This window comes from Malurus melanocephalus, unplaced genomic scaffold, assembly GCF_030028575.1.
Source record: "Malurus melanocephalus ecotype Western Australia unplaced genomic scaffold, MMel_1.1 scaffold_255, whole genome shotgun sequence".
NCBI lineage: Eukaryota > Metazoa > Chordata > Aves > Passeriformes > Maluridae > Malurus > Malurus melanocephalus.
In genome coordinates, this window is record NW_026623487.1 from 824,168 (window position 1) to 839,388 (window position 15,221).

A 15,221-nucleotide genomic window follows, 5' to 3' on the forward strand; every position below is an offset into this window, starting at 1 on the left:
ATGTGAATTAGAAAAACAACTGCATCCATTATARCTAAATTTCAAACTACTGGAGTAAGATCAAGCAGGAAAGCTGTGGTTTATTCCAGAGCACCACCCACACAATTCTCTGAGTAGGATACCAAATGACAGTAATGTAACGGCAAAATGCAAAACAAAGCTGTCACATCTGATTACACTCCCAGTGATTGAATGGACAACAGACAAGAGATTTTCTCAATCTTCACCCGCTCTCAAAATAAATCTCATATCACTGTACAGCCACACATATCATAAATTCCTGATTAACAATTTTTGTTTTTTCTTTTTGGCTATAAAACATCACATATGATCCAACAAACTTGAGGAATACTTACAGGACTATTGTGTGGGAATAAATTAAAGCTTCTCTTTTGAAATAGAAGCAGTTTATTTTTGCACTCCAAACTTCAGAGAAATGAAATTTGAGGATGCATTATAGAAGAGGTCTTGGCAGAAAACAATACCTACACAGTGTTGTTGAAACAGTAATGACTGCAGCTTAAGCAATAGCAACAAATACACTATTAACTTTTAAAGACTATAAAATCAGGCTTGCATTTAATTTTGAAAACCAGTTGCTTGCTTTGGGAACACTCCCAGGCAAGGCAAATGGGCAACTTCCAACATTTCCAGKAGGTCAGAATTTCTAAGTTATTTTTGACCTATAACGGACAATATATACATTTTCCTTGGATTTTAAACCTGATTATGAAGGGTTTGCTTTCAAAACTGGTGAGCAAGTTCAGGCCCTCAGTCGGCAAGGCTGAGCCTGTCCCAGCCTGTGTAGGACAGACACAACCATCACTGCTGATGGCCACAGGAGAGACGTGTCCCTTGGATGGGCACAGCCTGCACATCGCTGCACAACCTTTCCTCGGCTGGACACGTYCTCTGCTCTTCTCACCGGTATAAATTTGGGCACAGGTTCTCAAACTCCAGGAACAGCAAGCCACGGCTAGCGGCCTTTGTCCTGGACTGAGGGACTGTGACGAGCTGGAGCTCTGCCCCACGTGCCCGGCCACACCTGAAGAGCATCCAGCCGGGTGCTGTGTAAACTCTGCTGGCAGGAGGACGGGCTGACCCGGCACTCGTTCTGTGTATGATGGGATGAGGGATCGGGATGCAGGCACAGCCCACCTCACGCTGCGGGTTGCGGCACCGCCGCGGGGGGAGCAGCGAGGAGCTGCCGGCGGCTGCGTGAGGGGACAGAGCGCGGGGGACTGCGGGCAGGACAGGGCAGATTCATTAGATACTAAAAAATTACTATTCGCGTGGTCAGGCAGTGGAACAGGCTGCCCAGGGAGGTGGTGGAGTCACCATCCCTACAAGGATTTAGGGTCCCGAGAAGGGGTGCGTGGATCTGGCGCTGGGAGATACGGTTTAGGGGTCACAATGGCAGTACTGGCTTGACTAGAATTTAAATGTCCTTCCAACCTTGAACGTTCTATGATTAGGTAGGAGGCTGAGAGGGTTMTGGAGAGGCGACGCTGCCCGGGGAGCGGAGGGGGCTGCTCACAAGGGAAAATGCCCCGAGCTTGCCGCTCACGGGCGCGGAGCCGGCCGGGGATCGCGGACTGCACGGCTGGCCGGCCATGTCGCCTGACAGCAGCCCGGCACTGCGCCTGCGCCAGACCTCCAGGCCAGCAGGGGGCGCYGCGCGGCCGCCATCGCCTGCTCCCGGGCCGCGCGGGGCCTGGCCGGGCTCCGCTTCAACAGCGCGGCCTCTCCCGGGCAGGCCGGGCCGCGGCCATGGGGAAGAAGCACAAGAAGCACAAGTCGGACAAACATCCTTACGAGGGTGGGTCCCTACGGGGGTGGCCGGGCAGAGGCCGCYGAGAAGCGCGGCCCAAAGCGGACGCGGGCCCTCAAGCCCCCAGCGGCGCCCGCCCCGCCCCGCCGGGCCCAGCGCCGGGGCGGTTTGAACGCTCCGCCGGCGGGCCSGGGTGGGCAGACGGACCGTGGGCTCGGCTCTGCGCGGGGGAGAAGCAGCTGCAGGGGCTGGAAGTGAGGAAATGTGCGGTGGCAGCCTCTGGAAGAAGCCAGAGGCAGCGGAGGAATCGCGCGGGGTTGTTGAGGACGGGAGTGTGTTTTCTGTGGTGTTCACACAGCTTGTTTCTCTGCTGGTTTAAGAATACGTAGAAAAGCCGCTGAAGCTGGTGCTGAAAGTTGGAGGAAATGAGGTTGCGGAGCTCTCCACTGGAAATGCAGGACTTGATTCCAGCCTCTACGAAGACAAATCTGAACATGAAAAACACAAGGACAGAAAAAGGAAAAAGAGGAAGAAAGGAGAAAAACAAGTTCCTGGAGAAGAAAAGGAGAAAAGAAAGAGAAAAGTTAAGGTATGTGTTCATTTAGCAAAATGTTTTRACTTTCTCTAGATTTCTATCAAAATGTTAGTTTGTATGACTGTAACTTGTATACTTAAATGGAATACATTCAAACTCGGTGTATGAGGCATYCCTGTCCCATTTTTAAAGGACACACACCAGATAGCTGTCACATTTTCTGAAAAGCTAATTCAGTGATACATTCATTACATTGTATGGCTGAATTATTTCAGTGTCCAGCAGATGGAGGTAGTACATAAAGAATACAGAATTTCTAAACACAAACAATTATTTTTGAAACTTTGTGAGGTTGTTTTGAAAAATCCAGAGAGTATTATGCAGTGTTCGCAGGTGCTCTTACATTTCCATAACAATCTTTCCAGGAGGATAAAAGGAAACGAGATCGGGACCATGGAGACAGTGAGGGAGAACAGGAAATGAAATGTCAGACCCCTGTCAGAATGGACTTGTCACCAGAGAAGCCACTGACAAGCACTTTGTCAAAGCAGGAAGGTAGGGGAAAAATGGAAATTTCTTTTGCCATTTTGTATTTTCTGTAATTGACTCGTGGTTTTTGTTCTTTCTTTCTGTAGCAAGTGACTTAACATTTTTTGCCATCCCAGTGTTTTTCTCCATTTCATGCAAAAGTTTGGAATTAGGTTGCTCTAGACTTCTTTTTCAGAGTGGTATTTGGTGCTTCTGWGTGATCAGAATATCAAGTAAGAGCAATGAGAACAGTCGATTCCCTGYATGTATTCTGAGGTTTGCCRTCATGTTCTTTTCTTTCGTAATGAATTCTCAAGGTGTAGCAGTTTTGTTTAGTTGATTTCTGGTATCTTGGAAGTTTGATACCTCTTCCAGTCAGTTGTGTCTCACACYCTTTCTCCCCCTCCTTGTTTTTGGTCTAGAGGTGGAGCAGACACCACTTCAGGAAGCTCTGAATCAACTCATGAGACAGCTGCAGAGGTAATRTCTGTGCTCCAGGCTTGCAGAGCTATGAAATGAAAATAACATACAGTAAGGGAAGGGGCACATACACAGCCAAGTGAAAATACTATTGCTAAATGTATTGCTGAGAGGGCTATAATAGGAATGAAAGCACTAGTTTAAGAACATGTGCTTAGTGCTTCTCTTCAGCCTAGGCTTCTTGTGAACACCTCCAGTTTCAAGTTAGTAGTAGTTTTAAAAAGCTTTCAAAACCAGTACAATTTTCCAGTAATGTGATGCTTTCTTTAGAGGAACCTTTTGAAAGGAAGGCACAAGAGTTTATTATCAATTTACCAAAGCTTCTTTCACCTTGAGTTCTCCTATTTTCGCATTATTTACTATAAAAAGGAAGTATGCCTTTCTTTTGATTAAAACAATCAAGTCTGCAGTTCTTTCAAGTTGTCTCTTATTTAAGATTATATTTCTTGACTTTAAGAGTGTCTTGTACAAGAGTGGTTGAAAGATCTTTCCCTTTAGCTGTCTCACCAGACTGAGCTGGAAAGTGTATTGGAAAGTTTTCTCTTATCCATAAATATTCAAGACCTATGTGTGCTGTCAGTTTCAAGAAAYTTAAACTATAAAAAAATGCCTGTGTTAGTTTTGGCTCCCTTTCCATGAATACAAAAAGAAGCAGCACTTCTGATTCTGAACCCTGTCTCTTCCCTTCTGATAATTTCAGAGTAAGCAGTAAATGGCAAGAATATTCTTATGAATTCCTTTTCCTATATTCTTATGTATTCCTTTTTAAATTAATTATAATGTAGTATAAAACCTCTTTGTTAAAATCCAAAATCTCAAAAAAAAAAAAAAAAGTTTGGGTTTTTTCATCTCCTTGGGAGCACAGGTAGTTACCAAAATATAGGAATAACTTCTAAAATACATTTGTAGCACTTTTTTTGGTATATGGGTTTGCATATGAGATCTTTTCAACCTTGAACATGAAAGATTATGCTGACACAAGCTATTTCTCTCTTTATAGTTCTGATTCCTTTTCAGCTTAGTTCTTTCTTTTCTATTTAATTCCAAATTCATGTTCTTTGTTATAARTTAAAACATAAAAAACTGTCTTTCATTTCTTAACAGAAAGGATCCAAGTTCTTTCTTTTCATTTCCTGTGACTGACTTTATTGCCCCTGGCTATTCCATGATCATTAAAAACCCAATGGATTTTAGTACCATGAAAGAGAAGATAAAGAACAATGGGTACCAGTCCATAGAAGAATTAAAGGTAATGCTTTGAGTTTTGTTTTGACTACGGAGATGAATTTCACTCAATTGACTTGATGTCTGGTACTTCATAAGAATATAAAGAGGCCAAAGAGAACCAGTATTTGTGCCTCAAGAAATGTTTCTTCTTGATYTTTTGTAAGTAAATAAGTTCTGAAATGAGAAAACAGTTCCAGTTGTAAATGTCGATCTCAAAAATATGCAGGTGGTTTCAGGTTTTGTGCAGGATTACATGGAACCTGTCAGTTTGTCCTTCAGCCTGTCATTTTAGATCTTTTACTTTTTCCAGGCTAATTTAGTCACGTTGATCAATGAGCAAAGGGGCAATGAGCTTGGTCCTGTTGGCAGCAACTGCTTATCCTGGTGCTGYAGTGTGTCTAGTGGATTCAAGGGCCTGTTTTGAAAGGCTGCCCTAATGCTTTCAAAGATGTAGGGCCTAGCTTTCTTTTTGTTTTCTTCATCAGAAATACTCCCTAGTTCTTTATCAGGCTAGATGAGGACCTGAGAGGRGTAATTCACAATTAGGCAGATACAACTCAATAGTAGTGGTTGTCTTTTCTTTCACATTCTTCTTTAGAGCTCAAAAACTTAAGAATACTCCCTGTTGTTACAGCTGTTTCTGGTTAGTTTTTAATTTAAGTTTGTAAATAGTTGAGAATGTGATAAAACGTATCCACCTGTAGAGGCTCTGCAGTGAGTATAGAAGTGCAGTTTCTAACTCAGTTGAAATTCAAACAAGCATAAGACTGGCATATTCTTTGTAATAATTTAACTTTGCACTGCAGCTTTTCATTGGCTTTTTTATATTGCTTCACTTTGTTTTTATTTTAATGACTGCTGATTGGCCAGGAGGTGGGTAGTTGTAGCTAAGAGGGCTTCTCTTAAAACTTAAAAACTACAAAAGTACTGAGCACTCAAGAGTACTTTCAGGATGTTTGTTGGGCTGATAGATTCAAGTTTTAAAACTAAGTTGCATACTTATTCCTGTTTACATTTTTACTAGATTGCTTAAATTTATTTATTAAAGATATTCTGTAAAGTTTTTTTTCCCTAAAGCTCAAGACACTGCATTTGCAACAGTATCARTATAGTACACTATAAAATTAACTTTCATTCCAAAATTATTAATGTTTGTACAGGATAACTTCAAACTGATGTGTACTAATGCAATGATTTACAACAAACCAGACACCATCTACTACAAAGCTGCAAAAAAACTGCTGCACTCAGGGATGAAGATACTTAGCCAGGTAACAGAAAATACAAACCAAAATATTAAAAAGTATGCTGCTTCTTTTTTTGTTCCCTCTTTATTCCCTTTTACAGGGATCTCATGAAAATTAATAAWAACTTGCTTGATATTTGTCAAATGSTTGTATATTGGAATATACATAGTACATTGTTTTAGTACTGCTGCCAGATCAGTCATTGTAGAAATAGTTGCATTTACTATTTCACCTTCTGGACTGTGTTTATATTTGCTAGTGTAAGAAAGAAAGAACTGAAATAAAATTGGCTTCTGTGGATAGGTTACAAAAAGATTCATTGAAGGATTTTGATTTTATTCAGGAGAGAATTCAGAGCCTGAAACAAAGYATAGAATTCATGGCTGACCTGCAGAAGACGAGGAAGCAGAAGGACAAGACAGAACTGCAGCAAGCTGGAGAAGATGAAAATGGCTCTGGGAAAGACAGAGGAGAACCTATGGATGGTGACACCAAAGCATTCAAAACACCTAGCAAAGAACACAAAAAGTGAAGTATTACCTGAGTAATTAATTATAGGATAGACCTTTTAAATGCTACTGAAACAAGATTATTTAGGGAGCAGTCTCTCTTTCTGGAAGTTCTTATACACAAAGACATTTTCATCTCAAGAAATCAACACTTACATAAAGTATCCTCACATACTAAATCCAAGTTCAGAATCATTTATGATAACAATCATTTTTGCATGTAGGTAACCTTACACTGTTTATCAACTCCATTCCTTCAACTGTTTTCTWTTTTAGTGTTCATTTCACAGAATTAGTATAGTTTTGAAGAATGCTCGCAAACCTGAGCTTTAAACCTTTTGGTACAAAAAGCTATCTAGTCAATTTTAGTTCCTTTTGTGCTTGTTTACATAGTAGTTGTATTTTAAACTTAGAGCTGCCTAGCTACAGAAAGTGTACTTCCTGAAATAGSTTTTCATATTTACAAGTACCAGGTATGAAGATAATAAATATTTAGGTAGATAAATACTGGATGCTAAAATTAAGAGTATCTAATATACAAGAAGTATCTTAGCTTTGTGGGAGACCTTTACCCAGAAACCTTTACGGTTACTAAGGTAGTATTTGCTCATGCAAACTTTTGTCATGTGCCTCATATTCAGTGGYACTTTTTTTGTTGTTAGTTGTTTTGTCTGCAAAACCAGTTGCACAGTTGGCTGAAACAATATTGTCACAGTATCCTTTTGTGTTATTTAGCCCGTTGGTATTCCAGCTAGTCCCTAAGTTGTGTGGGTATGTTCACAGGAAAGACAAAGACCTGCTTGAAGACAAATTACGAAACAATAGCTTGGAAAGGGAACAAGAGCAGATTGATCGGATTGTGAGGGAATCCGGAGGCAAGTTAACCAGGCGCCTTGCAAACAGCCAGGTAAATAYTGGGTTGTGTGGTAGTTCCTTTCCCTTTTTCATAAGCCAGGCTTCCTTGGCATCTTGCACCAGTTGAAACTCCAAATATGCTTTTACTGYAGTTTACATCATTTTACACCATTGATCATCTACGTAACATTATAAGGTTAAAAAAAGGCACTATTTGCATGCTAAATTTCATCAGCAGAGCAAGTTGAGCTTAAATTTTCAAAAGCTTTCAGTAAAGTAAGAAGAAAAGAGGAATAGCAGAAAGCCGATGAAAAGAAATCTGACCTGCAGAAATCTCATAATTCTGAAACAGACAGATACCTGATCAAAGGTTATTAATGTTGCAGGAGAAGGAGCTCAGTTTGATAATACTGTGTTTCTTTAATTTTCTACTTTTTTTGTCTCCTGGGCTCTGCAGAAACATTAATATTTATCATAATATCTTAATTCCTTGTGCCTATATCAATAATAAAATTATCTAGCAAAAATAAAAGTTTAGAGCAGCACTCACTTGTGAGTGGCTGATTTCCTTTCTTTCTCCAGCAGATARGACAGTTTCATTAAACGTTTTCATTGGTTTAAGGACTAGGAATTTCAACTACTATGTAAATTAAAATAGTCTGATCATATTTCAGTGTGAATTTGAAAGAAGAAAACCAGATGGTACAACAACTCTGGGCCTTCTTAATCCAGTGGACCTTGCTGCAGGAGGTAAGTTGGCATGGTTCCACTAACAAGCCACTTYCACCTACCTGGTCTGCTGCTTCTTTGCAGTCTGCTAAAGATCTGGATTGAAAAAGCTGCAGCTGAGGGATCCTGTAGATRGGCCTCAGCTGTGGCTGTTGTTGGGAGCAGCTGCTGGGAGCCCTCAGTGCTGTTGCTTCACTATTTTGTGTAAGCTGTTTGTGGAAGCTACAAAAGAAAACTTTTGCTGCTGGAGAATTTCCTGGGATCCTCTTAATTCTGGTCCATGTACAGAGTACAGTGTCTGCTGACCCRAAAGATCACAGATGTGACTTTCTGTATTTTGATATGTCGTATTGTAGAACCAGGTTACTGCCCTGTRAAGCTGGGAATGACTGCAGGAAGGCTTCAGTCAGGAGTTAATACATTACAAGGRTTCAAAGAAGATAAAAGAAACAAGGTTACTCCAGGTAAGTGCTGATTTTTTTTTWAAATACAAATCCTTCTTATGTAAACAAAGTGTGTTGATCTTGTTACTAGCACACAAATTTGRAATTAAGGATTTCTAAAGATAAAGCACATTATTGTGTGTCCCTGCCTATGGCAGGGGCATTGGAACTAGATGAACTTCAATGTCCTTTCCAACCCAAACCAKTTCATGGTTCTTTGTATCTGTCACACAAACAGCACATCACAGAGTCCAGCTGAATTTACACATACAAAAAGGGTGAGATATTTACACTTCTTCTACATTGAGAAGAGAAACTACCAGATAGAAAAAGGTTCTTGGTAGCTTTAAAAGAGAAGGGGGGGAACCTGGAAACCTGTTTCCAGCATCAGACTCTTCGTGTTGCACTAAGGCACGGAGTGGTGTTAATAACATATTTGCAAATACAAATGCATTTGATTTAGAAGTTTCTAAAAGTTGTTACATTGTGAACAGATGGTGTTCTGTGAAGGCTTGTTTTCACCTTAAATACATGCTTTTAAAGTTTCTTTTTGAGGTTTGTTTTACAGCCCTTTCTCATTTCTGTCTCATGCATGCAAAGCAGGGTAATTATTAATACTGTTGTTATTCATTAGTGACATACTTGAATTACGGACCCTTTAGTTCCTATGCGCCAACATACGATTCGACGTTTGCCAACATAAGCAAAGAAGATTCTGACTTGATCTACTCAACATATGGGGAAGACTCCAATCAAGGATCTTCCAGGTAATTCAGCAACCTGGATGCATAATACAGCTTACATGAACAGAAGCAGTTATGTGCAACTCTGCCGGATGGGCTGTCTGTGCTGTGGAATGATAGCACTGCTGTCTTTATAACTCACAGGGTTTGGTTTGTTTAAGAAACAAATACTTCAATGAAAGAACCAGCCTCTAAARTGAATGAGCCAAGATGGAAGGATTTTGATGATGCCGATCCTTAGGAAACACACTGTCTAAACTTGGATGGGTTTATAACTAACTGAAGGACTTGTRTTCAAAGCCAGAAAAATGTTGAGCTGTACAAATGTTTATACAAACTGGATTTTTTTAACAYTAATTACTGCTTTGAATGAGATACAGCCTTATAAAAATAATTGTTATTGGTTTATTATTCTTGATTATAAAAACTTCAAAGCCCCTTTGTTTTATGAGAATTTCACAAGGATCAGGCACAGTGGCATAAATTTATAGGAAATGGGGGAATATTTTAGTACAGGGTAAACRTGAGGTGCCTGTGCAGGTTTGCTTTTGTGTTGATACAGCTGCCTGAGGCAGTTCACTTTTTCAGTGTTCCATTCAGAATGGGTTCCTCAGCTACAGAAGGCATGCATGATTAAACTAAAACAAGCCATTTAGATCAGCTCCTCTGCTACTTTTTGCATTTCTGGTTGTACATAGAGGTTTGACTTTACGTAACATTTCTATGTTAAATGTTTGATATGAAAGTATCAACCTTAACTATCTTTATTTTTTTAGTATTCAAGATTTTTTTATGAAATCCCAGGATTATCCTCTCTTAATGGCTGATAGTTTGCTTGACGTTCTAACAAAAGGAGGACATTCTAGAGCTCTCCGAGAGCTAGAAATGGTAAGAGTGGAATTGTGTACTCTCTGTTCTTTGGTTTTACCACACAAGCTCTAAAGCAAGGGAAAGATTGCGTTGATCCTATTGATGGGCTTCCTTTTAACTGGTAGAATTGGAAAGTGAAGATTGATCTTTATCTCCAGTGGTAGGATTTTCAGGAAAGACCCTAAAAATTGTTATTTTGTAACTTGCTTTACAGGGGAAGCTCATTGTGACATTGCATATTTACCTCCCTTTAAAAATACTTAATTTTATAAGATTTTTCTTGGAATTTAAAAGAGGAATTTTAATGCTTTCTTTAAAAATCYTCTCTCAATTCAGCCCTTGGAGGAAGCTGAAGGTTCACATGAAAGAAGTGATGCAATGAAAGATGTAAAGGTAAAACTTTCTCTATTAATTAATTTCTCCAACCAACCTGTCCAAGATCACAGATATAAAACTGCCTACAACTTCCAAGCCTGTACAGCCTGGAGACTTTGACAAGCTGTAAATTCACACTGTGATCCGTGAAAATGGCACATCCCTATGTAGGCATGAGGAGAGTAAGATTCTCCAAAACATTAAATCTTAACTATATRTCAAGAGAAGTGGAAGAAAATACTTATATATTTTTGTTTGTGATTGTGGTTGGGAGCTATAGCTTTGTTTCTATCTTAATCTGGTTTGCTTTAACATGAACTTGTAATGTAAATGTAAGAATGCCACACAAGACATAGCAGACTTTGAGAAGTTCTCACTTTGTGCCCCTGTAGGCAATACATTATAGATCTCAAATCATTCCACCCAACCTTTGCTCAATTAGAGAAAGCTGTTCTAGGGCCAGGGCTGCTCTGCTGAAGTATCTCTTCATCTGCAGCCACTGCTCAGATTCCTTTTGAATTTTGGCCTCAGATCTTCAATAAAATCTCCTTTAGGTGAGCTGAAGAAATTTTAAAACTTTAATCGGCATGCTGGTCTTGATTTAGTACATCATTTATGCATGTCCCCAGTGGTTTTGTAGATGCCATTTCTTATTTGAGTATGAAACAGAATAATAAACAGAGTGAACATAGAACAATAAATTTCACAGAATGCTTTTTCAGCTTTCCCTCTATATGTTCATTTCACTTTTGTAGAGCAGACTAACCTTCATGCTCTGATCTTCCCCAGACAATTTTGTTGTTTCAAGACTGAGCTAAGTATTACCTAAATTATTAGTTGCTGATTTTTTTTTTCCAGATTATGGAAATGGATATTGCTGCCAGGTTGGATGCGACCAATAGCGACAGACTTACAGCTCTAAAAGCAGTTACAAACTTTGGCATGCCYATAGAAGAGTTTGATTCTGAGGGTGAGTCTTCTTGGCTGTCATACTTCTGATACATGTCTGTGACTCTTTCCATTTCTCAGTCCCTAAGAATATTTTATATGATAAAGTAAGTAAACAGAMTTTACTTAGATCTTACTAGTCAGAATTTTCTTTTTCTCTTTAAATAGAGGCTGAAATCTTCCAGAGGAAACTTGATGAAACAACAAAGCTGCTCAGAGAACTCCAGGATGCTCAAAATGAACGACTGAGTACAAAACCACCCCCTAATATGATTTGTCTTCTGGGTCCATCTTATAGAGAAATGCACTTGGGTAAATACACTTTTTCTGATTGTTCTTGCAGAATTGATCAAGTCCTAGCTGGTATCAACTCCAAGAAAGCAAAAAAGTTCGAGGGCTATAGTGCAGAATATGTGCAGCCAATTTTTTTGGATGTAAAGCCAGATGAAAATTTTGAACAGTAATTGCAAGTATTTCCTCTTTATTCCTAAATGTCCCTAGAACTGATGGGAGCTTCTCTATACCATGGACAGACAATAGCCAAATACCTGTAACTCCATAAATTTTGCAATGTCTTTGAATAAGGGTTGCTTAACTATTACCTAGTTCTTATTGCAAGGCTAGCTTTGGTCCAGGATGGATCTAGTTACCATTCTACTGATAAATACCAGTCATACATTCTTTTGTTATTTAATACTGTCTTCTTGTCTTACAGGTCAATTAAGTTACACATCTTGTGTTAATGGTAACCTGTAAAACAAGACTGTGCAGASAGTGACTGTTTTACAAGTAAAACTATCTTGTGTAACACTATTCATGGTCTAAATGAAACCACATTGATGTGATTAGATAAAGTCTCCATTATTGAAGAAATATGACCAAGTTGGTATTAGACCAAGTCTAAACCAGATCAGATACTATCTTCTTTACGTTTCACTACTAGCAGCTTCCTTCTTGAGGGAAAACCACATTTGTAGCAACAAGAACAGTCTCTGTATCCAAAGCTCCATCCTGAATCCCTAAATCCAGCTATTACTAACACCAGTACTGCATGGGTGCCACCAGCCCTCTCCCAGCTGCTGTGAGTGTGGCCCAAGATTCATTAACTTACTCTTTAACTCCTGGTGTTTCTTGATGGCAGGAAGCCTTGGGCAGCATCTGTTTAATTCCTCCTGTTCTTGTTAACCATCTCTTGGTTCCCAGGATGTCTTGCACAGCTGTACACAGCACAGCTTTTCTGGTGCAGAAACATTATTTTAACATAGTTCCCTTTGTACTTTAATTATTAAACTGTTTGCAGGGTGATTCAGTGATTTTGTATCTATATATAGCATATAAACACATCCTCTTATCTTTTCCAGCGGAGAGAGTAACCAATAACCTGAAAGAACTTGCCCAGCAAGTGACTCCAGGCGATATYGTCAGTACCTACGGAATCCGGAAAGCAATGGGAATCTCAGTTCCCCTACCTGAGACAGAAGACAGCTGGGTCGATTTGACAGAGGGTGAGTATACAAAAACATACTGTAGCATCTGTTCAGCTGCAACAAAATCACATCTGCAAATCCTTAGACTGGCTTGTGATAGAATTTGCAGTATTGTGGTTCCAATTTTCAGTACTTCTCTCCTTTTTAAATTCTGTTTCAMATGGAAAGTTGCTGCCTTTGGTCTCAGTCCAAAATTAATCTTTTGTATGTATGGAACTTTGGTTCAGCTACACGGTTACTTTACTATCCATCTYGCAGCACTGCCAAATCTTAAAGCTTGGCAATTCATTCAGTTTTAGTTTTTCCATTTAGCGTGAAGTTGCAAGAGAGGAGTTAAAATTCCTCACTTGCTAAAATGAGAACATTGTGATTGCTTCTCCTCCAGAGTTTTGGCCGTGCATTCCTTTTGCTTAGTTTGCCAGCTGTCGTGCTTTGTAAGTTGACAGCCTGAGTTCAACTTGCCTCATCCCACCAAAAGCAGTGGCTGTTTTTGCTGGGTAGGGAGTGGTCAGGGGAGTCTCAGTGCCAGACCCAGACCTCCYTTGTGTACAGCACAGCAAAAGTGTACCCAGATTTGGGCTAGGGCAGGGAAGAATTTCAAGAAATGTAATTCACACAACAAATTTACTTAATCTGTGACTTATGAAAGTTTTCATTAAATAACATTTTAACTGAACGAGCAGGATTAATCCAGGAACTCATTCCTATTTTCAAGGAAACTGCTCAAGAAATTTCACTTTCAAAATTATTGAGCATTTTCTTTTTCATAACACTGCACAGAGGCTCTGCGACAGAACCAGCTGAAATACTGGATTTTGTGGGACTGTTGCAGAACGAACAGCTAATACAGGGCTATCTGCAAAAATAGCAAATGATTTGAGGTGTGCTCTGCTGTATATGTATGTCTTTTATTGAGCATTCTGTGGTCAGTGACCTGCTATCTGTTGTAAACTTTCAGACTTTGAAGAACCCAAAAAGACCATCACTGTCCCTGAAAACGAGTGTGGTGCAGTTACAGGCTGAAGGTTCTGTTCAGTTTACAGCTGTTTGTTTGATTCTGTTTAAGAACCATGTAAATGTCCTTCAGGTGCATTCACTATGAGTGTATATTGTGTGTTAAACTACTTTYGTTTATTAAATTTTGGAGCTGATAGCTTTTGAAGGGTTTGTGTTAGAGTTACTTCTGCTGCATAAGTGCACTAAATTATTCATTTTGCATTCTCTATTACTTTTAAGCTCCTCTGCTGCATATAARTTTTCCTAGATTTCCAAGTATCTGGAAAAGTCAAAGCATAATGAAAATGTGCCTATATATGGTGCAGGGACTCAACCAAAAGTTTCTAGAAGTAAKGAATAGACTTGTCTCTTGAGTCTGGTTAGTTCAAGCATCATTAGTATCTGAACATGCAACTTCCCATTTTTAAAATATCTGTGCAACTCTCATGGACATGAGGAATAAACTTTTTATATGAAACTGATGCAGTGTGATGAATTAACAAAAGCTCAGTTTTGTGACACTGTGAATGTGGATGAATCTCCTTAGAGAAACCTTGCTGTCTGCTCCTAGTATCCTAAAACTGGAGGGCAAGCTCAGACCCATGTGCAGAAGTGAGACCCATACCCCATGGATGTAGGACAGTCATCTCTGAGACACTGAGGCAGACAGTTCTTCATACGATGCAGAGGTATTACCAGATACTGTCTGTATAATAATTTTAGGCTTGCTTATCAGAATAGAGTATATATTTAAAAGCCTCCTCACATTAAAWGGCACTTACTGTTCACCAGAGGTGCAGACCAACAGCCCAGAGAACTAAAGCACCATTGCAGGGGTACTGGTRGAGCCAGTGGCTCATCCAAGTAGACTTTTCCCTGTGCTCCTCACTTACTCTCACACCATCACACAGTGCTACACCTAGCTTCTACAACAGGCATCCTTTATTGTTTATAAATGTTGCTTTTCTTTAATCCATTATTCCMCTGTAACCCTGGACTCGAGAGGAATGAGCAGTAGTGTTCCAGTTGCATCTGCTCAGCCATCACTGATGTGTGCAGTGACATGGAAMTGAGCTAAGAGTAACTTACAGGCCCAACAGCATTGTGAATTCCATCCTCTCACCTCGGTCCTAGGGATGGCAAACATCATCCTTGCTTGCGTCTTTCTATCCTCTCTAAAAATGCTGCAGAAACATTTATTTGTTTTTAAACTTTGCCAATTTCTAAAATACAATCCAGAAAGTTTTAACTGATGGTTGTCAGTTTTTCTCCAGTAGTTTCAATTGTCCCAGAAGATTCCTTAATAGTCACCACTGCCAATGACAGAAGTGTTGACATTTCTCATCAGCTGTTGAGCACGTGGATGTCACTAACCATTTTTGACTGGCAACATTTTTTGAAAAGATAAATACCGAGCTTAGTTAATGAGTAAAAACAGTCCCATTAACTCTGCAGGGCTATAAAAAATATGCCTCCTT

General features: G+C 39.7%; 1 protein-coding gene across 1 annotated transcript; it reads left to right on the forward strand.

The window, feature by feature from the left end:
• Positions 1 to 1,669: 1,669 nt before the first annotated feature.
• BRD7 (bromodomain containing 7) lies at positions 1,670 to 13,909 on the forward strand. Its single transcript, XM_057375697.1, has 17 exons — positions 1,670 to 1,819; positions 2,152 to 2,360; positions 2,732 to 2,861; positions 3,257 to 3,314; positions 4,419 to 4,563; positions 5,702 to 5,812; positions 6,132 to 6,316; positions 7,081 to 7,204; positions 7,827 to 7,902; positions 8,238 to 8,345; positions 8,959 to 9,091; positions 9,844 to 9,955; positions 10,274 to 10,330; positions 11,171 to 11,282; positions 11,429 to 11,572; positions 12,622 to 12,765; positions 13,706 to 13,909. The coding sequence occupies exons 1-17, from the start codon at positions 1,771 to 1,773 to the stop codon at positions 13,768 to 13,770; spliced, it is 1,962 nt and encodes a 653-aa protein (XP_057231680.1). The 5' UTR covers positions 1,670 to 1,770; the 3' UTR covers positions 13,771 to 13,909.
• The last annotated feature ends 1,312 nt before the right edge of the window (positions 13,910 to 15,221 follow it).